Raw genomic sequence first — 25,841 nt, 5'->3', positions numbered from 1 at the left:
ATCTTCCTAGTGATTGTCTCTCTGGTGAATGTTATAATAACGTGTGCCAGCCTGTAGAAAGTTCTATCTTGTTTTGTTATAATTCAGACCTATTTTCGGCGCCCCACTGTCTGATTCATATCGCTTGATTTCTAATGATACTTGTCGATTAGCTCGACTGATTGCAATTAAATCGGGTGTTCACTACATAAGTGAATGAAAGCTCTTAGAATTTGCATATCCAAACCTTCTGTCTGTCAGCCCCCGTATCGAGAAGCGACACCTCGACAAAATATTTTGAATGTGGGCGGAACTTCCGGCTGAGTGTACCCGGAAGATTTGGATGCAAGTTTCTCGGACGTTCATCCATATGTTCGCTTTTTATGTATCGATCACTGGTTTTTATTTAATTTAGGTAATTTTATAAACTCAATACCGGGACGATGTTATCTTTAGATTTCCTTGATGATGTGCGGCGGATGAATAAGCGCCAGGTATGTACGATATTGTTTTTGATGTTGTGTGAATGTGACGGATTCTTCCAAGGCTAGTTAGTTAGCTATCTAGTTATGCTAGCAACATTAGCCGGCTGGTTAAGTCGTCAATGCTAACTAGCTACACAGCTTTCCGTGTGGTCTTAATCATGTACAAACAAAATTACCCTGCTAGTTAAATACGTTACATCGCCTATTGAACATGCATGATAAACTGGGTTGTCAAAATAACTAGCTAGCAACCTTGCAAAATCAATGTAGCTTTAGCCAGTACAATTTCCTCTCTGCCTAAATATGGTGTTACGTCAGTCTTCTTCAAACCTGGTGCTGAGGACCTACAAAGTCTGCAGACTTTTATTCCAGCCTAAGTTACTAGTTTCTATTAGATTCTGCTGATCACTAAACCCTTTATTAACTGAAACGTATGTATTAGTTCTGGGTTGGGACCTGCACACCTTGTTAGTCCCCAGGACCAGCTGTTGGTAGATATAGTTGTTATAAGCAAACACTAGCTTATCCTCGTCTCCACCTGACAACCTGTCTTATTTGTTTTCAGCTCTACTACCAGGTGCTGAATTTTGGTATGATAGTGTCCTCAGCCCTGATGATCTGGAAAGGACTGATGGTCGTGACAGGCAGCGAGAGCCCTATTGTTGTTGTTCTCAGGTAAAGCATTGGTGTTGGATTTATGTAGATGGTGTGCTTTTCAATACACTCGAAGCGCTTTACATAGTAAGGGGAAATTTGCCACTTTCACAACCAAAGTGTAGCACCAACATATACCTACTGTTTGTCTGAAGCGCATCTGCTAATTTTCAGTAACCTGTCTATCCTTGACTGTAACATGTCCTTGGTTTCAGTGGAAGTATGGAGCCTGCTTTCCATCGAGGAGACCTTCTGTTCCTGACAAACCGGGTTGAGGACCCCATCAGAGTCGGAGAGATTGTGGTCTTCAGGATAGAGGGCAGAGAGATCCCCATAGTACACAGAGTACTAAAGATTCATGAAAAGTTGGTCTATGATGTTTCTGTAGTTATTGAAATGCGCTAGTTCTCTCTCGGGATAGTTCTCTTTGTTTGTTACAAGTTTAAGAAGGCCTACTTCCCCCAAAAAGTTTCTATTGATACATAACACTCAAACTAGGCTCTAAATATTGTAATATTTCTTACCTCGTATATGTTTTTTTAATATATGTTGGGTAACTGAATAAATGTCATTGTCAGAGCAACTTCATAAGCTGCTCTGGGGCCAGGAAATCGATGTAGGACATCCAAACTAAATCTAAATGTTGTTTATCTCCAGGGAAAATGGCGAAATCAAGTTCCTGACCAAAGGTGACAACAACTCTGTAGATGACAGAGGGCTGTACAAGCCAGGACAGCACTGGCTAGAGAAGAAAGACGTGGTGGGACGAGCCAGAGGGTGAGCATTTATCTCATTCCACCAGAGTGACACTAGACTTAGTCTGCTGTATGACTTCAGTCTCATGCTTCACTTCACTGGGTCTATGATACCTTTTCCCTTGAGATATTATTTAGTGCAAAATTCAACTGAACTTGAGTCTGTGCTCATCTAGCCTGTAGTGGTGGTTTAAAGTTCTCCATCACAGTGACGGATTTGAGATCAGTGTAGATCCGCAATAAAAATCTCAGGGGGAAAGGTGGGGGGGGGGGCTGATTTGGAGATGACATATCCTAATATGAAGTAATATTTTCCCAAATAAATGTATTATCAAATATGTTATTTTCTGTTACGCTGTGTGTACTGAACTGACATACTGTTGCTGACACTCGGATGTTCAGATGAAAATGGCAGTTTAAACATTAAGAAAAATTTTCCATTTGTCACATCCCTACACTCGAGGTGCATTCAAGTTGTGAGAGCAGTTTTGGTAAATGTATTTTGAAAGCGGGTTTGGCCTTTTTTTTTTAAGCGGAGGAGCCCAGTTTTCCATTTCTACCGCGTTTATTGGTAGGCACTTCTGCGCAAAGTAGTGATGGGTAGTTTGCGAATAAACTGCTTTTCTTTAAAGAATTAGGGTCTTTTTTGCTTTAAAAAAAAAAAATCTGTTTATTTGACTCCCTGATGTGCATACTGCTGCTTTTTGATCTCCAGACATCGACTATCTGCAGATAAATTATAAAAATATTCTCTGAAGATGGTAATTCCTCAATGCAGGAACCATACTGTGAGGAGAGACCCTCATTCTGCGCTACGCATTTTTTTCCCAGTGCTTTTTCAGTGCATTTTTTTGGTCTTTTTATTTCATTTTTTATTTTTGCAAGCCATCTAATAATTTGGTCAGGTAAAAATGTATTTGAACTCAAATTTCACGATCTGACATGGTAGGTAACATTTTAGGCTTTAAATTAGGGATTGACCATTTTTCATGGTTTTATGTACATTTCTAAGCACTATTGATGAGCAGCCGTTTGGGAGCCAAATCAGAAGCTCTTTTAGGTGAAAGGAGCCAAATGATCCCGCTCACCGAAAATACTCTGAATCAATATGCAACAGATCTAAAAGGGGCAACGGTGTCTTAAATGGAAAATGACAATTTATAATAGAAACCAAAAATATCACATTTTTCAAGTGAATAATAATTAATTGATATACCGTATATTTATACTAAAAGTATAGTTATTAATAACAATCAGGATGTTGTGTCCAATGGGTAAATGCAGATGGACAAACTCCATGCTTCAGCCTATGTACATTTTATAGTCACTATGCTGCATCAGTTGGGCTACAGGTGATATTGCTTATAGCATATCTGATAATATAGACCATGCATAGGCTATATGCATGGTCCAATATGACTTTACCAATATTTTATTGGACAAATTTCTGGAGGTGGTAATTTAATTTGAAATGGTGACACACTCCAGCCACATGAGATCTAGCATTGTCTTGCATTAGGAGGAACCCAGGGCCAACCGCACCAGCATATGGTCTCACAAGGGGTCTGAGGATCTCATCTCGGTACGTAATGGCAGTCAGGCTACCTCTGGCGAGCACATGGAGGGCTGTGCGGCCCCTCAAAGAAATGCCACCCCACACCATGACTGATGCACCGCCAAACCGGTCATGCTGGAGGATGTTGCAGGCAGCAGAACGTTCTCCACGGCATCCCCAGACTCTGTCACGTGCTCAATGTGAACCTGCTTTCATCTGTGAAGAGCACAGGGTGCCAGTGGCGAATTTGCCAATCTTGGTGTTCTCTGGCAAATGCCAAACGTCCTGCACGGTGTTGGGCTGTAAGCACAACCCCCACCTGTGGACGTCGGGCCCTCATACCACCCTCATGGAGTCTGTTTCTGACCGTTTGAGCAGACACATGCACATTTGTGGCATGCTGGAGGTCATTTTGCAGGGCTCTGGCAGTGCTCCTCCTGCTCCTCCTTGCACAAAGGCGGAGGTAGCGGTCCTGCTGCTGGGTTGTTGCCCTCCTACGGCCTCCTCCACGTCTCCTGATGTACTGGCCTGTCTCCTGGTAGCGCCTCCATGCTCTGGACACTACGCTGACAGACACAGCAAACCTTCTTGCCACAGCTCGCATTGATGTGCCATCCTGGATGAGCTGCACTACCTGAGCCACTTGTGTGGGTTGTAGACTCCGTCTCATGCTACCACCAGAGTGAAAGCACCACCAGCATTCAAAAGTGACCAAAACATCAGCCAGGAAGCATAGGAACTGAGAAGTGGTCTGTGGTCTCCACCTGCAGAACCACTCCTTTATTGGGGGTGTCTTGCTTATTGCCTATAATTTCCACCTGTTGTCTATTCCATTTGCACAACAGCATGTGGAATTTATTGTCAATCAGTGTTGCTTCCTAAGTGGACAGTTTGATTTCACAGAAGTGTGATTTGACTTGGAGTTACATTGTGTTGTTCAAGTGTTCCCTTTATTTTTTTGAGCAGTATATTTAACCAGTTGTAAACATACTTTAAAGTACTACTTAAGTCGTTTTTTTGTGTGTCTGTAGTTGTGTGTCTGTAGTTGGCTTTACTATTAATGTTTTTGGTGAACTTTTACTTCACTACATTTTTAAATTTCACATTTATTTAACCAGGTAAGCTAGTTGAGAACAACTTCTAATTTACAACTGTGACCTGGCCAAGATAAAGCAAACAAACAACACATGGAATGAACAAGCATGCAGTCAATAACACAATGGAAAAAAGAAAGTCTATATACAGTGTGTGCAAATGGCGTGAGGAGGTAGGCAATAAATGGGCCATAGTAGCGAAATAATTACAATTTAGCAGATTAACACTGGAGTGATAGATGAGCAGATGGTGTGTAAGTAGTGATACTGGTGTGCAAAAGAGCAGAAAAGTAAATAAAAACAATATGGGAATGAGGTAGGTAGATTGGGTGGGCTATTTACAGATGGACTATGTACAGCTGCAGCGATCGGTTAGCTGCTCAGATAGCTGATGTTTAAAGTTAGTGAGGGAAATGTAAGTCTCCAGCTTCAGAGATTTAAAAAAAAAAAATATATGTTTTGCAATTCGCTCCAGTCACTGGCAGCAGAGAACTGGAAGGAAAGGCAGCCAAAGGAGGTGTTGGCTTTGGGGATGACCAGTGAGATATAACTGCTGGAGCGCGTGCTACGGGTGGGTGTTGTTATCGTGACCAGTGAGCTGAGATAAGGCAGAGCTTTACCTAGCATAGACTTATAAATGACCTGGAGCCAGTGGGTCTGGTGACGAATATGTAGTGAGGGCCAGCCGACTAGAGCATACAGGTCACAGTGGTGGGTGGTATAAGGGGCTTTGGTAACAAAACGCATGGCACTGTGATAGACTGCATTCAGTTTGCTGAGTAGAGTATTGGAAGCTATTTTGTAGATGACATCGCTGAAGTCGAGGATCGGTAGGATAGTCAGTTTTACGAGGGTAAGTTTGGTGGCGTGGGTGAAGGAGGCTTTGTTGCGAAATAGGAAGCCGATTCTAGATTTGATTTTGGATTGGAGATGTTTAATATGAGTCTGGAAGGAAAGTTTACAGTCTAGCCAGACACCTAGGTATTTGTAGTTGTCCACATATTCTAGGTCAGAACGGTCCAGGGTAGTGATGCGAGTGCGGGCAGTGAACGGTTGAAAAGCATGCATTTGGTTTTACTAGTGTTTAAGAGCAGTTGGAGGCCACGAAAGGAGTGTTGTATGGCATTGACGCTCGTTTGGAGGTTAGTTAACACAGTGTCCAAAGAAGGGCCAGATGTATACAGAATGGTGTCGTCTGCGTAGAGGTGGATCAGGGAATCACCCGCAGCCCGCGGCCCGAGAATTTAACCCTGTGGTACCCCCATAGAGACTGCCAGAGGTCCGGACAACAGGCCCTCCGATTTGACACACTGAACTCTATCTGCGAAGTAGTTGGTGAACCAGGCGAGGCAGTCATTTGAGAAACCAAGGCTATTGAGTCTGCCAATAAGAATACGGTGATTGACAGAGTCGAAAGCCTTGGCCAGGTCAATGAAGACGGCTGCACAGTACTGTCTTTTATCGATGGCGGTTATGATATCGTTTAGTACCTTGAGCGTGGCTGAGGTGCACCCGTGACCAGCTCGGAAACCGGATTGCACAGCGGAGAAGGTACGGTGGGATTCAAAATGGTCAGTGATCAGTTTATTAACTTGGCTTTCGAAGACTTTAGAGGGGCAGGGCAGGATGGATATAGGTCTATAACAGTTTGGGTCTAGAGTGTCACCCCCTTTGAAGAGGGGGATGACCGTGGCAGCTTTCCAATCATTAGGGATCTTAGACGATACGAAAGCGAGGTTGAACAGACTGGTAATAGGGGTTGCAACAATGGCAGCAGATAATTTTAGAAAGAAAGGGTCCAGATTGTCTAGCCCAGCTGATTTGTACGGGTCCAGGTTTTGCAGCACTTTCAGAACATCTGCAATCTGGATTTGGGTGAAGGAGAAGCTGGGGAGGCTTGGGCAAGTAGCTGCGGGGGGGACGGAGCTGTTGGCCGGGGCTGGGGTAGCCAGGGGAAAGCATGGCCAGCCGTAGAGAATTTCTTATTGAAAATTTCGATTATCATGGATTTATCGGTGGTGACCGTGTTACCTAGCCTCAGAGCAGTGGGCAGCTGGGAGGAGGTGCTCTTGTTCTCCTTGGACTTTACAGTGTCCCAAAACTTTTTGGAGTTAGAGCTACGGGATGCAAATTTCTGTTTGAAAAAGCTAGCCTTTGCTTTCCTGACTGACTGCGTGTATTGGTTCCTGACTTCCCTGAACAGTTGCATATCGCGGGGACTATTCGATGCTATTGCAGTCCACCACAGGATGTTTTTGTGCTGGTCAAGGGCAGTCAGGTCTGGAGTGAACCAAGGGCTATATCTGTTCTTAGTTCTATATTTTTTTTAAAGGGGCATGCTTAATTAAGATGGTGAGGAAATTACTTTTAAAGAACGACCAGGCAACCTCGACTGACGGGATGAGGTCAATATCCTTCCAGGATTCCCAGGCCAGGTCGATTAGAAAGGCCTGCTCGCAGAAGTGTTTTAGGGAGCGTTTGACCGCGGACCCATGGCGGATGCAGGCAATGAGGCAGTGATTGCTGAGATCCTGATTGAAAACAGCAGTGGTGTATTTGGAGGGCAAGTTGGTCAGGACAATGTCTATGAGGGTGCCCATGTTTATGGATTTAGGGTTGTACCTGGTGGGTTCCTTGACCATTTGTGTGAGATTGAGGGCATCTAACTTAGCTTGTAGGACTGCTGTGGTGTTAAGCATATCCCAGTTTAGGTCACCTAACAGAACAAACTCTGAAGATAGATGAGGGGCAATCAATTCACATATGGTGTCCAGGGCACAGCTGGGAGCTGAGGGGGGTCTATAACAGGCGGAAACGGTGAGAGACTTATTTCTGGAGAGATTAATTTTTAAAATTAGAAGCTCGAACTGTTTGGGCATAGACCTGGAAAGTATGACAGAACTTTGCAAGCTATCTCTCCAGTATATTGCAACTCCTCCCCCTTTGGCAGTTCTATCTTGATGGAAAATGTTGTAGTTGGGTATGGAACATTTTTGGTGGCCTTCCTAAGCCAAGATTCAGACACGGCAAGGACATCAGGGTTGGCGGAGTGTGCTAAAGCAGTGAGTAAAACAAACTTAGGGAGGAGGCTTCTGATATTAACATGCATGAAACCAAGGCTTTTTCGATTACAGAAGTCAACAAATGAGTGCCTGGGACATTCCTAAAGAAAATTATAAACTTTTTACTCCATACATTTTCCCTGACACCCAAACATTTTTCAATTATCAAGAGAACATCCCAGGTCATCACTACTGCCTCTGATCACAAATGCTTCATTTGTAAATTATGTCTGAGTGTTGGAGTGTGCCCCTGGTTATCCGTATATCGAAAATGTTGCCGTCTGATTTGCTTAATATAAGGATTTTAGCAATTCCATTTACTTTTGATACTTAAATATATTTAAAACCAAATACTTTTAGACTTTTACTCAAGTAGTATTTTACTGGGTGACTTGTCATTTTCTATGAAGGTATCTTTACTTTTACTCAAGTACGACAGTTGAGTACTTTTTCTACCACTGGATTTAACTATTGAAGATGTAATAATTTACTTGAATTGTACATCATAACAGCGTCATGACATTGTCATGAACATGTCATCTTGATGTTGAAGGTCAGTTTTGTCTCCAGGTTTGTGCCATACATAGGAATCGTTACCATTCTGATGAACGACTATCCCAAATTCAAGGTAAGATATTTTACATCGTCATCACTAGAAGGAAAATCACAATAGGTTTTATGAATTGTTTACTAAATTCAGCCTTATTAGGAGCGTTATGCAGGTACTCTAAAGGTTAGAGAGCCTGACCAGCAGCCAGACACTAAACAGTGGGAGATCAACTGGCAGACGGAAAGCTGTTGGTTTCAGATCCTCAGAACAGGGATACTAGTATTTTGTTGTTCTTCCCCTTCCCAGTACGCTGTTCTCTTCCTGCTGGGTCTGTTTGTCCTGGTCCATCGGGAGTGAGGAAGAGACTACCTAACTATCTGCCACGGAGGAAGAATTGGAAATCCCCACCATGCCTTTTAAGACAGAATTATGTTGATTATGTCAAATGAAGTTGCTTTGTCTGTACCATATGTTTTGAATTGTGTTTAGAAATGTGGATAGTGTTTACATTATAAAAAAACAAGCGTTCATTATTTTTGTGAGGGGAAATTAGATATAAGTTAAGTAGAATAAAGAGCTGTATTTCTTTATTTTCTTTTTTCAGAACATGAATCCAACATTTTAGATGGTTAATTGTGTGTTTGGTTTTCACTTTTTATTAGGTTTTGCTTTGCTTGAAATATTGAATGACAAGTGATATGTTTGTGACATTAAATATGACATCTGTTACCCTCTATCCTGCATTCTGGTAACTTATGCCTCTAGTGTTTTTTCTTATATTCAAGCATAACTTCACAAACACATTTGTGCATTTTCAAAATGCCATTATTTTGCATGCAGGCTAAATATATTTAATTGAATGTTAATTTCTCTACCATAAGTCGCCTCCAACGTTGTTTAAGAGAATCTTGCAGTACATCCAACCGGCCTCACAACCACAGACCAAGTGTATGGTGTTGTGTGGGCGAGCGGTTAGCTGATGTCAACGTGAACAGAGTGCCCCATGGTGGCGGTGGGGTTATGGGCAGGCATAAGCTACAGACAAAAACAATAGCATTTTATCGATGGCAATTTGAATGCACAGAGATACTGTGACGAGATCCTGAGGCCCATTGTCGTGCAATTAATCCGCCACCATGACCTCATGTTTCAGTATGATCATGCATGGTGCCATGTAGCAAGGATCTGTACACAATTCCTGGAAGCTAAAAATGTCCCAGTTCTTCTATGGCCTGCGTACTCACCAGACATGTCACCCATTGAGCAAGTTTAGGATGATCTGGATCGACATGTACGACAGTGTGTTCCAATTCCCGCCAATATCCAGCAATTTTGCAAAGCCATTGAATAGGAATGGGACAACATTCCACAGGCCACAACAGCCTGATCAGCTCTATACAAAGGAGATGTGTCACGCTGCATGAGGCAAACGGTGATCACACCAGATATAGGTTTTCTGATCCACGCCCCTTTTTTTAAGGTATCTGTGACCAACAGATGCAGATTTGTATTCCCAGTCGTGAAATCCATAGATTAGGGCCTAATGAATTTATTTCAGTTGACTGATTTCTTTATATGATCTGTAACTTTATAATCTTTGAAATTGTTGCATGTTGCATTTATATTTTGCTTCTATATATGTGCAGTCAAATGTTTGGACACACCTACTCATTCAAGGGATTTTCTTTTCTTGGGTTGAGGTTGGAAATTGTGGAGGCCAAGTCATCTGATGCAGCACTCCATCACTCTCCTTCTTGGTCAAATAGCCCTTACACAGCCTGGAGGTGTGCTGGGTCATTGTCCTGTGAAAAACAAATGATAGTCCCACTAAGTGTAAACCAGATGGGATGGCGTATTGCTGCAGAATGCTGTGGTAGCCATGCTGGTTAAGTGTGCCTTGAATTCTAAATAAATCACTGACAGTGTCACCAGCAAACCACCATCACACCTCCTCCTCCATGCTTCACTGTGGGAACCAAACATGCGGAGATCATCCAGTCACCTACTCTGCGTCTCACAAAGACACGGCGGTTAGAACCAAAAATTTCAGATTTGAACTCATCAGACCAAAGGGCAGATTTCCACAGGTCTAATGTCCATTGCTGGTGTTTCTTGGCCCAGGCAAGTCTCTTCTTATTAGTGTCCTTTAGTAGTGGTTTCTTTGCAGCAATTCAAACATGAAGGCCTGATTCACGCAGTCTCCTCTGAACAGTTGATGTTGAGATGTGTCTGTTACTTGAAGTCTGAAGCATTTATTTGGGCTGCAATTTCTGAGGCTGGTAACTAATGAACGTATCCTCTGCAGCAGAGGTAACTCTGGGTCTTCCTTTCCTGTGGCGGTCCTCATGAGAGCCAGTTTCATCATAGCGCTTGATGGTTTTTGAGACTGCACTTGAAGAAAGTGTTTTTGAAATGTTCTGGATTGGCTGACTTTCATGTCTTAAAGTAATGATGGACTGTCATTTCTCTTTGCTTATTTGAGCTGTTCTTTCCATAATATGGTATTTTTCCAAATAGGGCTATCTTCTGTGCACCACCCCTACCTTGTCACAACACAACTGATTGGCTCAAACACATTAAGAAGGAAAGAAATTCCACAATTGAACTTTTAACAAGGCACACCTGTTAATTGAAATACATTCCAGGTGACTACCTCATGAAGCTGATTGAGAGAATGCCAAGAGTGTGTAAAGCTGTTATCAAGGCAAAGGGTGGCTACTTTGAGAACCTCAAATATTTTGATTTGTTTAACACTTTTTTGGTTACTACATGATTCCATATGTGTTATTTCATAGTTTTGATGTCTTCACTATTATTCTAAAATGTAGAAAATAGTTCAAATTAAGAAAAAGCCTTGAATGAGTAGGTGTGTCAAAACTTTTGACTGGTACTATATATATATATATATATATATATATATATATATATATATATATATATATATATATATATATATATATATATATATATACATATACACAGTACCGGTCAAAAGAACAGCCCATAATGACAAAGAGAAAACATGTTTTTAAAAATGTTTGTACATTTATTGAAAATAAAATACAGAAATGTTTCATTTACGTAAGTGTTCACACCCCTGAGTCCATATATGTTAGTCACCTTTGGCAGCGATTACAGCTGTGAGTCTTTCTGGGAAAGTCTAAGAGCTTTGCACACTTGGATTGTACAATATTTGCACTTTATTCTTTTTTTTTTAATTCTTCAAGCTCTGTCTAGTTGGTTGTTGATCATAGCTAGACAGACATTTTCAAGTCTTGCCATCACTCAGGAGCATTCAATGGCATCTTGGTAAGCAACTTTAATTCAATGGCTTTGTGTTTTACATTATTGTCCCGCTGAAAGGTGAATTTGTCTCCCGCTATCTGTTGGAAAGGAGAGTGAACCAGGTTTTCCTCTAGGATTTTGCCTGTGCTTAGCTCTATTCCGTTTGTTTAGGATAAAAATTAACTCCCCAGTCCTTGCCGATGACAAGCATACCCATAACATGATGCAGCCACCAGCATGCTTGAAAATATGAAGAGTGGTGCTCAGTGATGTGTTGTGTTGGATTTGCCCTTAAAACATAATGCTTTGTATTCAGGACATACAAATAAATGATTTGCCACATATTTTGATGTTTTACTTTAGGATGAATGTTTTGGGATATTTTATTTTATTCTGTGCAGACTGCATTATTTTCACTCTGTCATTTAGGTTAGTATTGTGGAGTAACTACAATGTTGTTGATTCATCCTCAGTTCTCTCCTTTCACAGCCATTAAACTCTGTAACTGTTTTAAAGTCACCATTGGCCTTATGGTGAAATCGCTGAGTGGTTTCCTTCCTCTCCAGCAACTGAGTTAGGAAGTACGCCTGTATCTTTGTAGTGACTGGGTGTATTGATACACCATCCAAAGTGCAATTAATAACTTCACTATGCTCAAAGGGATATTCAATGTCTGCTTTTGTTATTTTTACTCATCTACCAATAGGTGCCCTTCTTCGCAAGGCATTGGAAAACCTCCCTTGTCTTTGTGGTTGAATCTGTGTTTGAAATTCACTGCTCGACTGAGGGACCTTACAGATAATTATATATGAGGGTACAGATATGAGGTAGTCATTAAAAAAATCATGTTAAACACTATTATTACACACAGAGTGAGTCCATGCAACTTATTATTGTAACGGTTGTCGTCGGGAATAGAGGACCAAAACACAGCAGGAATGTGGATGCTCATCTTGTTATTTATTTTTAAATAAAGAGAACACCAAAACGAAGAACGCACGAACAACAAAACAGTCTTGTCAGGCTCACACAGGCAAAACAAGAAACAATCTCCCACAACACTACACCAAACAATTACCCATATATAGGACTCTCAGAAGCAACGAGAACGCACCTGCCTCCAATTGAGAGTCCAACCCCCCATTAACCTACACATAGAAATACCACAAACCAGAAAGAACAGAACATAGACCAAAACCCGGAAATAATAAATCAAACACCCTACTATATAAATCACCACCCCGAACCACAAACAAAATACCCTCTGCCACGTCCTGACAAAACTACAATAACAAATAACCCTTATACTGGTCAGGACGTGACAGTACCCCCCCCCCCAAAGGTGCAGACCCCGGATGCATCTCATAATTTTTTTTTTAAAGAAAAACAACAAACAAATCCCCCTAAACTAAAGGGAGGGATGAGAGGGTGGCTGTGCTACACCCCCCCCTCCCCAACCCACCTATACAGGAGGTGGTTCTGGCTCCGGCCTACTGTCCTCCAGAATGCAGACAGACTTGCTCAGTTTCGGGCCGTAGGCACACTCCCATCGTTCCGGATCGTAGGCAGACCTCTTCTGTTCCACACTGTAGGCAGACTCATTCGATACACAGTTAATCATCTTTAGCTCCGGATTGCTGATCGACTCCCTTGGTTCCGGGTCATAGGCAGACCCCTTCGGTTCCGGGTCGCAGGCAGACTCCCTCGGTTCCGGGTCGCAGGCAGACTCCCTCGGTTCCGGGTCGCAGGCAGACTCCCTCGGTTCCGGGTCGCAGGCAGACTCCCTCGGTTCTGGACTGCACACTGTTGCCGGATACTCTGGACTGCACACTGTTGCCGGATACTCTGGACTGCACACTATGCGAACTCTCGAGGCTGGGCTGACGCACTGGAAGCCTGATGCGTGGTACTGGTACTGGATGTGCCAGTCTGGGGACACGCACCTCAGGGCTAGTGCAGGGAGCGGGAACAGGCCGAGTCGGACTGGGTTGACGCACTGGAAGCCTGATGCATGGTGCTGGTACTGGAGGTATCAGCCTGGGAACACGCACCTCAGGGCTAGTGCGGGGAGCGGGAACAGGACGAGTCGGACTGGGCTGACGCACTGGACCATAGAGGCGTACTGGCGGTCTCGAGCGCAGAACTGGCATCGCTCTTACTGGCTGGATGCCCACTTCCCCCTGGCAAATGCAGGGCGCTGGTACTGCGCGTACTGGCCTAAAAATACTTGGCCTCGCCACAGTACCCATTACCCCGAAGTACGGGACTTGTCCAGTCACTGGTTGCCCAAAAAAGGTACGGGGATTTGGCCTGGGGCTCACTCCTCGCCCAGCCAAACTACCCGTGTGCCCCCCCCAAAAAAAATCTTGGGGCTGCCTCTCGGCTTCCCTTAAATCCTCCACAGCCCTGGAAATGCCTCTCCTCAACTCTGCCCATGTCTCCTTTTCCCGACAGTCCATATCATATTTCCATCGCTCCCTTCTCCGCTGCTTGGTCCTTTTGTGGTGGGAGATTCTGTAACGGTTGTCATCGGGAATAGAGGACCAAAATGCAGCAGGAATGTGGATGGTCATCTTGTTATTTATTTTTAAATAAAGAGAACACCAAAACAACAAAACGAAGAACGCACGAACAACAAAACGAAGAACGCACGAACAACAAAACGAAGAACGCACGAACACAAACCAGAAAGAACATAGAAATACAAAACATAGAACATAGACCAAAACCCGGAAATAATAAATCAAACACCCTACTATATAAATCACCACCCCGAACCACATAAACAAAATACCCTCTGCCACGTCCTGACCAAACTACAATAACAAATAACCCTTATACTGGTCAGGACGTGACAATTATGTGACTTGTTAAGCAAAGTTTTACTCCTGAATTTATTTAGGCTTGCCATACATAACAAAAGGATTTAATTATTATTGACTCAAGACATTTCAGAATAAAACATTTAATGAATTTGTAAGAATGTCTAAAAACATAATTCCACTTTGACATTATGGGGTATTGTGTGTAGGCCAGTGACGCAAAATCTCAATTTTATCAATTTTAAATTCAGGCTGTAACACAACAAAGTATGGTCAAAGGGTGTGAATACTTTCTGAAGGCACTGTATATGCTCTCATGGTGAGGAGGAAGAACTAAGAATAAACAAAGTTACTATGAAGATGTTATGAAGGATAAATATTTGCCTCTTCAAATCAAGCGTTTTAAAGCTTTGGGACGCAACCTGACAAAGGGCCTTATTCAATAAACACTGTACAGCATCCAAATATTCTTGAGACGCGGCCAAACAGTATTCCTCCCACACCGTTAAAATTGTTACACAATAAATACAACCATATTTTATACATTATTTATTAACAGATTTTAAGGCAGATTTTGCTCACAGTCTTCATTTGATGGACCCTTTACAGTTTCCCTGGTGGTATGAGTTAAAATTCGAATTAACCGTGGGTGGTCACAGTCTTAAAATCATCTTGCATTTCTGGAGGATGTTGCTATTGTAGAGTCATAGAAGGTCTGATGGTGGTAGACTGGGATTTTAAAGCACAGCAGTTACCGCAATTTGTTTTACTTCACATTCAGACAATCTTAAAACCTGTTGGGGCTAGGGGGCAGTATTTTCACGGCCGGATAAAAAACGTCCCCGATTTAAACTGGTTACTACTCTTGCCCAGAAACGAGAATATGCATATAATTAGTAGATTTGGATAGAAAACACTCTAAAGTTTCTAAAACTGTTTGAATGGTGTCTGTGAGTATAACAGAACCCATATGGCAGGCCAAAACCTGAGAAGATTCCATACAGGAAGTGCCCTGTCTGACAATTTGTTGTCCTTCTGTTGCATCTCTATCGAAAATACAGCATCTGTGCTGTAACGTGACACTTTCTAAGGCTTCCATTGGCTCTCTAAAGCCGCCAGAAAGTGGAATGGGGTGTCTGCTGTCTCTGGGCAAAGTACAGCAGCAGAGTTTGTAAGTGGTCAGCCTGGGGACAGTGAGACTGAGATGCGTGTTCACGAGACTTCTCAATTTTTTTCTTTCAGTCTTTGAATGAATACAACGTTGCCCGGTTGTAATATTATCGCTATTTTACTAGCAAAATAGCATCAAAATTGATTTTAAACAGCGTTTGACATGCTTCTAAGTACGGTAATGGAATATTTAAAAAAGAATTGTCACGAAATGCGCTCGCGCGTTACCCTTCGGATAGTGACCTGAATGCACGAACAAAACGGAGGTATTTGGATATAACTATGGATTATTTGGAACCAAAACAACATTTGTTGTTGAAGTAGAAGTCCCGGGAGTGCATTCTGATGAAGAACAGCAAAGGTAATCCAATTTTTCTAATAGTAATTCTGAGTTTGGTGAGCCCCAAACTTGGTGGGTGTCAAATTAGCTAGCCTGTGATGGCCGATGCTATGTACTCAGAATATTGCAAAATGTGCTTTCGCCGAAAAGCTATTTTAAAATCTGACATAGCGTTTGCATAAAGGAGTTCTGTATCTATAATTCTTAAAATAATTGTTATGTATTTTGTCAACGTTTATCATGAGTAATTTAGTAAATTCACCGGAAGTTTTCGGTGGGTATGCTAGTTCTGAACATCACATGCTAATGTAAAAAGCTGGTTTTTGATATAAATATGAACTTGATTGAACAAAACATGCATGTATTGTATAACATAATGTCCTAGGAGTGTCATCTGATGATCATCAAAGGTTAGTGCTGCATTTAGCTGTGGTTTTGGTTTTTGTGACATATGCTTGCTTTGAAAATGGCATTTTGATTATTTTTGGCAGGGTACTCTCCTGACATAATCTAATGTTTTGCTTTCGCTGTAAAGCCTTTTTGAAATCGGACAATGTGGTTAGATTAACAAGAGTCTTGTCTTTAAAATGGTGTAAAATAGTCATATGTTTGAGAAATTGAAGTTATAGCATTTTTGAGGTATTTGTATTACGCGCCACGCGATTCCACTGGCTGTTGACTAGGGTGGGACGCAAACATCCCACCTAGCCCAGAGAGGTTTTAATCTGTGCCCTGAGAAACCGCCCCAAATGTCTGAACGTACTTTGCCTCTCTTGCATCAAACTCCTTCATCAATGCACTTGGTTGTCTTGATAGTCCATTCATAATATCCTCATTTCTGTCACACAAACCCACGGCACCTAGGCTAAATGAAGGAACAGTGTGACTGGAGTCTTGGATGTCACAGGTTATACAGGGGACAAAACCAAGTAGTAGGCCTAGTTCTCTTACTTAACTTCCCAGTTAGCACCCTGAAGTGTCAAAAAGGACACTGTCTCAACAGCTTTAGTTATAGGGTGAGAATCAGCAAGTCCTCTTCTGCATCTCAAAGGGCACCCGATTCCATAGTGCACTACTTTTGATCAGAGCACTACAGGCCCTGGTCAAAAGTAGTGCACTACATAGGGAATAGGGTGCCATTTGGGGTCCAAGCCCTCCTGTCCTAAGACCGGAGGCTGAGGTCCCACGACTGCCTGTGTGCCACAACTGACAGCCAAATGTCAGGCTACTCATGTGGAACTAAGGCCTTGGGGGTGTCTTGGCAGGAAACAATGTTTGCATCCCAAATGGCACCCTATTCCCTACATAGCCCATAGTGCTCTGGTCAAAAGTAGTGCACGATGTATAGGGTTCCATTTGTGATGCACCCAATGTGTTGGCCTGAATTTCCTGCCATGGTGTAAGGAAAGCTGAAGGGATCTGTTGTGGGCAGAGCTGATAATGGACCTAATTTACACCTCCAATCATTTCTCCTAAAATATACATTTATCTTAAGGGGCTAATACTGATTCTCTGTTGATAATACATATATATTAGTAGAGCTGCTGCAGCACCCCCAGAAAAATATGAATACTTTAAAAAATTTGAATAAAATTTTGTTTTTTAAGAAGAAGAAAAATTCTCAAAAGAAGTAGTCCTGTATTAGCGGACTGATAAGGCCGTCTGTAATATGATCAACGACTTCAATAGTTGCATTGCAGAGTTCTCCAAAATAGGCCTATTCATCTATAGATTAGTCTTCTAAACTAAGAATATTGGAATATTCCCTCTGCAGTGCTCTTAATTGAGTTTACTATGGACTAATTCATTATGAAATCATTGACATGTTGACATCGACATGTTTCCACATAGCTGTTGACACTGATAGGCTATGTTTAAACCACCTATTGTTCGAGCTAATCGCCCGTAATTTACGCAGCAAATATCATTTATAGATTTAAAGATTACGCACGAATCATTACCTTGTGACCGATTTAAACTGTGAGAATGACTGACAGCTTGAGTTTGGTCAACAACCATGCTTGTGAATTGCTCTGCATAAAATTCCCCTGACTTCGTGTCGGTGTCACGCAAGAGAGCCCACCCAGATCAGCATGGTATAAATGCAGCATCGGATGGGGTTGAAAGTCTGTCACGAATAACTGCGCTTCTATTGCCATTTTGAAATTTTGTGTCCAGGAGGACAGTTCTATAGCCTATTTTTTCCGTAGAGATGTCCGGATTTTTTTTGAACGTTTGCCAACTTGGTTTTTTTACCTACCTTGTGCTTTTTTCTTACATTTCTGTAACCACTTCAGTAAGTTTTGATTTAACCGAACTTGGAAATAAAGTTGCGAAAATTAAAGTTAATCAAAGAGGGAATCTTTGGGCGACAGGTAAGGCATGCGAAGGCTATTCTCAATTTCATCTACAACACAGCATACAATTGTGAAAGTAAAATCTGGCAATTATATATTTTTTATTCCTAATTACAACAATGGATTAAGTCTAGCTCTTATCAAGAAAGCTATATTTACTCTTTCAAAATATAGACTTAACATGTTAGGAAATATTTCATTTAACTTGAGAATCAAATGACCAAAATATAACTTTCTCTTACCTCCAAGGTCATTTTATGGGCAAGAAGAGTGTCATGGATAGCCCTCTGCTCCAGTCTCCCGATGGGCAGTCTGTGGATGCGTTCGAGGTCGCCTTGAGTCCGGAGCAGAACGGAATGGGAAATCTCTTCCAAGATGTGCTGAGGGTCGCGTTGCAAGCCCAACTCAGAGATGACACAGAGAACCGCTCTAAAAACCAGGTGAGCTATCAACAACACCAACCTGTATATGACCATAGATTTATCTGTACAATTTATAATGAGACTATCTTGTGTCAAAATTGCATTGTTTAATGGCATTATCTTAACCAGGCGAGCCTCAACCGGTCTGACAAGAGATTTAACTGTGCAGTAGAAAATATATGTCTACTGCATTATTTAATGGCATTCTCTTAATATCCCATAGGAGACTGGATTGTTGATGAAGATATTAGAGAGCTACATTCAAAACAACAGAAAGTGATGCAGAAGTCTATCATAATGTTCCTTATAACCAAGCAGAAGTCATCCAGTCTATGTCTATAAAGGTTTTGGTCAATATGGAATCAAATCTCATATGCTTTAACATGATTGTAACATGTCTGTTCAGTTTACAGTTGACCAAAATGCTATTTGCAATGTCACTGGATCTGAAATGAAGGGTGAATCAAATGTACATGTGTATTTATCGTTTTTGAGGATGTGCTGCATTGTATTGTTGATATTAAATTATTTATATTCAATAAAACCAATTATTTTCAAATTATTTGACATTTACCGTACATTCAATTATTAAAAGGTTCCAAAAAGGAAAAGTTAAGGTTTTCATACTTGAGGTATGAACAATTTATCAGGGTTGAAGAGTGTATGTCCTGTATACTGGACAGTTCTGACTTAGAATATGTGGACAACTACAAATACCTAGGTGTCTGGTTAGACTGTAAACTCTCCTTCCAGACTCACATTAAGCATCTCCAATCCAATATTAAATCTACCTTCACTCATGCTGCCAAACATACCCGCGTAAAACTGACCATCCTACCGATCCTCGACTTCGGTGATGTCATCTATAAAATAGCCTCCAACACTCTACTCAACAAATTGGATGCAGTCTATCACAGTGCCATCCGTTTTGTCACCAAATCCCCATATACTACCCACCACTGCGACCTGTACGCTCTCGTTGGCTGGCACTCGCTTCATACTCGTCGCCAAACCCACTGGCTCCAGGCCATCTACAAGTTTCTGCTAAGTGAAGCCCCGCCTTATCTCAGCTCACTGGTCACCATAGCAGCACCCACCCGTAGCACGCGCTCCAGCAGGTATATCTCACTGGTCACCCCCAAAGCCAATTCTTCCTTTGGCCGCTTTTCCTTCCAGTTCTCTGCTGACAATGACTGGAACGAACTGCAGAAATCACTGAAGCTGGAGACTCATATCTCCCTCACTAGCTTTAAGCACTAGCTGTCAGAGCAGTTCACAGATCACTGCACCTGTACATAGCCCATCTGTAAATAGCCCAACCAACTACCTCATCCCCATACTGTATTTATTTATCTTGCTCCTTTGCACCCCAGTATCCCTACTTGCACATTCATCTTCTGCACATCTACCATTCCAGTTTTGAATTGCTATATTGTAATTACTTCGTCACCATAGCCTATCTATTGCCTTACCTCCCTTATCCTACCTCATTTGCACATACTGTATATAGACTTTTTCTACTGTTTTATTGACTGTATGTTTGTTTATTCCATGTTTGTTTATTCCATAACTCTATTTTGTTGTATGTGTCGAACTGCTTTGTTTTATCTTGGCCAGGTCGCAGTTGCAAATGAGAACTTGTTCTCAACTAGCATACCTGGTTAAATAAAGGTAAAATAAAAAATATATAAAAAATACTCTAGGGAATTGTAAGAACGGAATCCTTTAGTTTTACTGACAAAAATAATGCCTCGTCCCCTCATAGCCTACACACATAGTTTTTGGTCTAAGGGGAACGCAGCATACCATCGTAATAATCATTCCACAATGTGAAATTCAAGGCATGATATCAACAGGCACTTCAGAAGACCAATAAAGTTATTTAATAACACAGAGAGATATGAACAAGACCCATTCTTCACTTAAAATCGTCTCATTACTACTTGTTGACTGGAAGACTAGTCTACTAATTGACTACATTCTCATGTGTTTGTCTCCTGAAGCTTTAATTGAAGAAACAGAGAGAAAACTCCAAATTGATCTGACTGATAAACACATTTTTATTTTTTAATACAAAGATTCTGTACTTGAGAATAGATTAAATCACATTATCACCATAATGCTCTGACTAATAAATAAACGTTTTGATTCTGTCCTTGAGAATTGAAATCCCATTATGTTGTGGAAACAGGGCTTATTAAAAATGCACAAAACAGTACAAGTGGATAGATATTAATTCTGTCAGTTTCTGCCCCCTTTAACACTGATATTGACTGATATTCCATAGGGGCCTAAACCAGATTACTTTAGTCATCCAGGGAAGAGAAGCTTCACTCTTCCTCAGGCTATAGCAGGACTGAGAAATCAACAGATTGTACTCACAGCGTGAGTGAGAGAAAATAACTTGCTTTTTATGTGAGCAAATATAACAAGTGTGTACTAAAAATCAAGTTGAAGCAACACTTACTTACATAAACACTACATGTGGGCGCCTTACATAAATAATGTATATTCATGATTTAATGTTTAAATCTTGTCTTCAAACTGAGAAAAAAAATCAATATGGTACTCACATTCACCCTTTCTCTCAGTATCGTCCAGTCTCTCAGTATTCAATCTCTTATTATCCAACTCATTTTTTATTATCTGGCTTTTTTTTGCATGAAGGGATGATCTCTGGCCTTCTCAATCAATAATGACAATGTCATGTATTTCACCTTTATTGCCCTGAGACAATCCATTGTATTATAAACTGAACCAATAACATTGGCCAACTGTATTTCAATGACATTTACCAATATGTTCTGCCAGTCATGATAGTTCCTGTAGGCAGGGTATCACATTTTTCTAAACTGTTATTTGTTCTGTGTAGCTTACTTGACTGAAACTCTTTAGGTCTATAATGAAACATTTACTAAAGTGTGGCCCGTTGACGTGTAATACATTCAACTTTGGTAACACATACATCATTCACAAACAAACAGGGCATTTGAAGGGGGGGGGGGGGGGGGGGGGGGGGTCAAAATCAAAAGCAACAGTCAGTATCTGGTGTGGCCACCAGCTGCATTAAGTACTGCAGTGCATCTCCTCCACATGGACTGCACCAGATTTGCCAGTTCTTGCTGTGAGGTGTTACCCCACTCTTCCACCAAGGCACCTGCAAGTTCCCGGACATTTCTGGGGAGAATGGCCCTAGCCCTCACCCTCCGATCCAACAGGTCCCAGATGTGCTCAATGGGATTGAGATCCGGGCTCTTCACTGGCCATGGCAGAACACTGTGTGATGACCCTCCCACTCTGTCTGCCGTATTCTTTCTCTTTGCTCTTGTTTTCCTTATTAGGATGTCGGCGGGCGGAGCTGGGAGGGTCGTCAGCAGCATGGGACACACCTGGGCCCGGGTGTGTCCCGGGATAAATACACCTCTTCCCCATTCATTGAGGAGACTCTCTCCATACAGACACACTGTTAGATTTTGGTTGTGGCCGTTTTGTTTGTTTGCTTGCTTTGGCACCTTTCAACACCCCTCATTATCACATTTATGCACGGAACCACTCACTTACACTACTGATTACTGACTACACACACCATTGTTAATTGTATTTACGTTACTTCAGTTAATAAATATGTTTTCTATTCCCTATCTCCACATTGTCTCCCTTTCTGTTACGGACTCAGAGCCGGTTTGTGACAAGTGCGGGCTCTATCCAGGTTCCTGTAAACTGACAGTGTGGGGTTTAAGTAGTTTTATGGACATTTACCGCACACAACAGCTAATACATATAGATGTTAGGAACAAATGGTAGCCAATAGCCACATTTCCCCATCTCACACTGGGTGCTTGATTATTCAGTAAGGTCTGCACCCAGGGTCTGCTCACTCCCACCACACATCTGCCACTTCAGTTCAGACCCACTTCAAACATTCTGTTCACGCTCAAAAACACACCTGAGAACTCACCTGTTTAGGATTCCTTTTAAATAACCCAATGGCGTTCTCTCTGATGTCTTTGTGTCCTCACCTGTCTGACTCCTCCCTCATGTCTGATGTCTGATGTTCTATTGTTTTGCCTCTGTATTCGTCAGTTATCTCTCCACTGCTCTGTACCAGGGTTGGGGTCAATCCCATTTACATTCCAGTCAATTCCGAAAGTAAACCAAATTCCAATTCCATATTTTCTAATTGAAAGCATTTAAATGGGAATTTCAGCGTATTTCCTGAATTGACTGGAATTGAAATGGAATGGACCCCTACCCTGGTCTGTACTGTCTGATGTTTGAACATTTTTTAAATCATTATGTTAGGTGACCTCCTATGTCACAAATAAATGCCATATCCTCAGCACCCAATGTCTGAAAAGCACTCCTACAATCCAGTCAGAGGTCTCTGTATAATAGAGGTTAGATGATTGATTAGATTAGGAAGTTTTTTAATGAAGGTTATTAAGTATTGTCCTTGTGTTCTCTTCACACAGCATGAAGAGAACACAATTACTGATTACTTTCAGCTGTGTAGTTCTAATACACTAACACCTCTTCTCACATTGTTGTCTCATGTGGTTGATTTATGATTGTTCCTCTTCAAATGTTTTCTGATTGAAGTTTCCCAGTTGTAATTACTGTTTATAAACTGGGTGGTTTGAGCCCTAAATGCTGATTGGCTGACACCTGTGGTATATAAGACCATATACTCTATACCACGGGTATGACAAAACATTTATTTTTACTGCTATAATTACTTTGGTAACCAGTTTATAATAGTAATAAGGCACCTCAGGGTTTGTGGTGTGGCCAATATACCACGGCTAAGGGCTGTATCCAGGCACTCCTTGTTGTGACCTGCATAAGAACAACCCTTAGCCATAGTATATTGGCCATATACCACACCTCCTCAGGCCTTATTGCTTAAATATATGACACACAAGTATACATAATATATTTTATACATGTAGGTTACACATTAATATTACCATTACCATGGTAACATGTGTTGCATAGTGTTATTATCATTATTATTACTAGCCTTGCATAGCTCCCAGATACACCTTCGGTATGGAGTAGGAGGAATACATTCTCCTCAAAAGAATTCATTCAGTGATATTAGGTCTTCCCTGTAGCTCACTTGGTAGAGCATGGTGTGTGCAACGCCACGGTTGTGGTTTCGATTCCCAAGGGGGGCCAGTACAAAAAAAAGATGCATGAAATGTATGCATTCACTACTGTAAGTCGCTCTGGATAAGAGCGTCTGCTAAATGACTAAAATGGCAATATTGAATTTGGCTATAATCAGTGGCCCCTCAACTAGCCTATGTACATGCATGACACCTCTGGGGAAATGGTTTTACATTTAATTAGGCTGTCTCTTCAGAATGATATGCTAAATCTCAAAGGGTCATCATGATGTAATTTGTAGATACAGTAAATAAATAAATAAACAAACAATCAACAGTTTGAATGGTCAGATGAGGTAACACCCACCCATGTATAGGCTACAGTGTAGCACATCATACCATAGTCTTAATTGTATTTCGTAATGAACAGTTGATTGAATTGAAATGTAATTGTTTTTCCGTGACTAATAGCTCGCAGCCTTGCACACATCGCACCGAATGTGGATCTAGGGTTTGTCTGCCGATCGTCCCGCGCGTTGTGTTTTGACCACCCACTGCAGACGTCTGACTGCCGACATTTTTCAAGCGGTTCCACAGGTAAAATAGGTGCGCACTACGTTCGCAAATTACGTTCCGAGGTGTTAAGTACTCTCGGCCAGTAAACGCTATTGGTGTGTCTGAGCCCTAAGAAGGGCATGACTGTAATGTTTAGAGTGTTGGTCATTGAGTAAGTAGTAGGCGGCATCCCCAGTTAGAATATGACGTGCTAGTCCAGCCCGCCGGCCCCCAACACTAGATCTCCACTGACATATGCTCCTTCTCTCCTTGGAGAAGAGAGATTTAATTTATCATCTCAATGGCCTTTACTTGCTTCCCACTCACTCCAATACACAAATCCCAGTTTTGCCTTCCTTACGTGGTAGAAGATACACAGTGATCTGTCTCCTCTGACAGTCACATACACATCTGCTGACATGTCTAGCTGGAGGCTGATAGGATATTAACCAGGTTAATGATGAGGAGGGCAACAGGCAGACAGACAGCCGAGGAAGCAGTCATTTGCTCTCATGAACGCACTAATGTTGATTGGGTGGACAGCTTCTTTATTAAGAAAGTAAACTATGTCATTATATCACTTGATAGTGACACAGATATCACATTCATATAGATGACTCAAAGATATCCTGTATGAAGCCAATTTCATTTGCTTTTGGAGTTGTTTTGAGGAAATCATCATTTTGCAACGTTGGGTTGGCAGATTTTTTGTTTTTCGAAATTTACAGCGAGATATGAAGTGGTTTAAATGTATTTTGGGGCAGTAACTCCCAGCACCACAAACAACCTAAGCGTGTTAGTGTGTGTGTGTTAACCCTCTTCTGAATGGTTTAAATTACCCCCACAATAAAATTATACTGAAGGAACAGGTCAAGCCATTGCAATGCTGATGGTGAGAGAGAATGAATCATTACGCTCTGTTTGTGACATCAGTATGATGAGTAGACTGATTCCAATATAACAACAATTGTTCCTGGTTCAAATGTATGTTTGTAAAACAAAGATTATAGCATATGCCTGGACAATTTGAATGAAATACTAACAGTTTCCCGCACTAAACGGATCCAAAAAATATATTTGCTGTGAATACAAATGAAACTCTTGGTGAGAGTTAGCCATAGAGACTTGTTATCATGATGCAAAAATGCATTAGGCTCCCAGTTTATAATACTATAATGAAACAGGCAGGGAGTAGGCCTCGAACCCTCAACCTTCTAGCCCGTAGTCCAGCGCGCTATCGACTGTGCCGCAAAAGTGTAATCAAGCGGCAGAGTCGATTTCCGCGCTTATAAACCCAGGGTCGTTACAATACCTATGGCAGACTGATAGATGGATCTAGGTGGCAGTTAATAGCTCAATAAAGGAAAGGCTTTAGGCAAGGGCTATAGCCCACAACCTCAGAGATAATGTAGACCCTAAGGTATTCATTCTGTCTAATTTCAAACCCCTGATGTTGGCTGTCAGGTAGAGGTAATTCATCAGTTTTATAATGCAAACTCACGAGACCATACCGGTATGTGGGTTTAACCGTTTGAATATAATCAACACATAAACCCCAGTGGATCTGAGAAAGACATTGGGAACACATTGGGATCTGCGTGCTTTGAGAAACACACAATCCTCTCACAGGAGTTTTGTGTGTGTGTGT

General features: G+C 41.6%; 1 protein-coding gene across 1 annotated transcript; it reads left to right on the top strand.

The window, feature by feature from the left end:
• Positions 1-242: 242 nt before the first annotated feature.
• LOC106562465 (signal peptidase complex catalytic subunit SEC11A) lies at positions 243-8,870 on the top strand. The gene is made up of 6 exons (XM_014127362.3): positions 243-473; positions 1,030-1,139; positions 1,334-1,483; positions 1,776-1,895; positions 8,155-8,212; positions 8,441-8,870. The coding sequence occupies exons 1-6, from the start codon at positions 423-425 to the stop codon at positions 8,489-8,491; spliced, it is 540 nt and encodes a 179-aa protein (XP_013982837.3). The 5' UTR covers positions 243-422; the 3' UTR covers positions 8,492-8,870.
• Positions 8,871-25,841: the final 16,971 nt, after the last annotated feature.

The sequence above is a fragment of the Salmo salar genome, chromosome 11 (assembly GCF_965601325.2).
Source record: "Salmo salar chromosome 11, fSalSal1, whole genome shotgun sequence".
NCBI classification, from domain to species: Eukaryota; Metazoa; Chordata; class Actinopteri; order Salmoniformes; family Salmonidae; genus Salmo; species Salmo salar.
The sequence above is the reverse complement of the archived record's forward strand: the minus strand, read 5'-3'. Positions and strand labels throughout refer to the sequence as shown.

Coding starts and splice junctions, on each gene's coding strand:
- LOC106562465 (XM_014127362.3), top strand. CDS start 423: ATGTTATCTTTAGATTTCCTTGATGATGTGCGGCGGATGAATAAGCGC. Junction 1,140..1,333: donor CCTATTGTTGTTGTTCTCAG/GTAAAGCATTGG, acceptor CCTTGGTTTCAG/TGGAAGTATGGAGCCTGCTT. Junction 1,896..8,154: donor GTGGTGGGACGAGCCAGAGG/GTGAGCATTTAT, acceptor TTTTGTCTCCAG/GTTTGTGCCATACATAGGAA.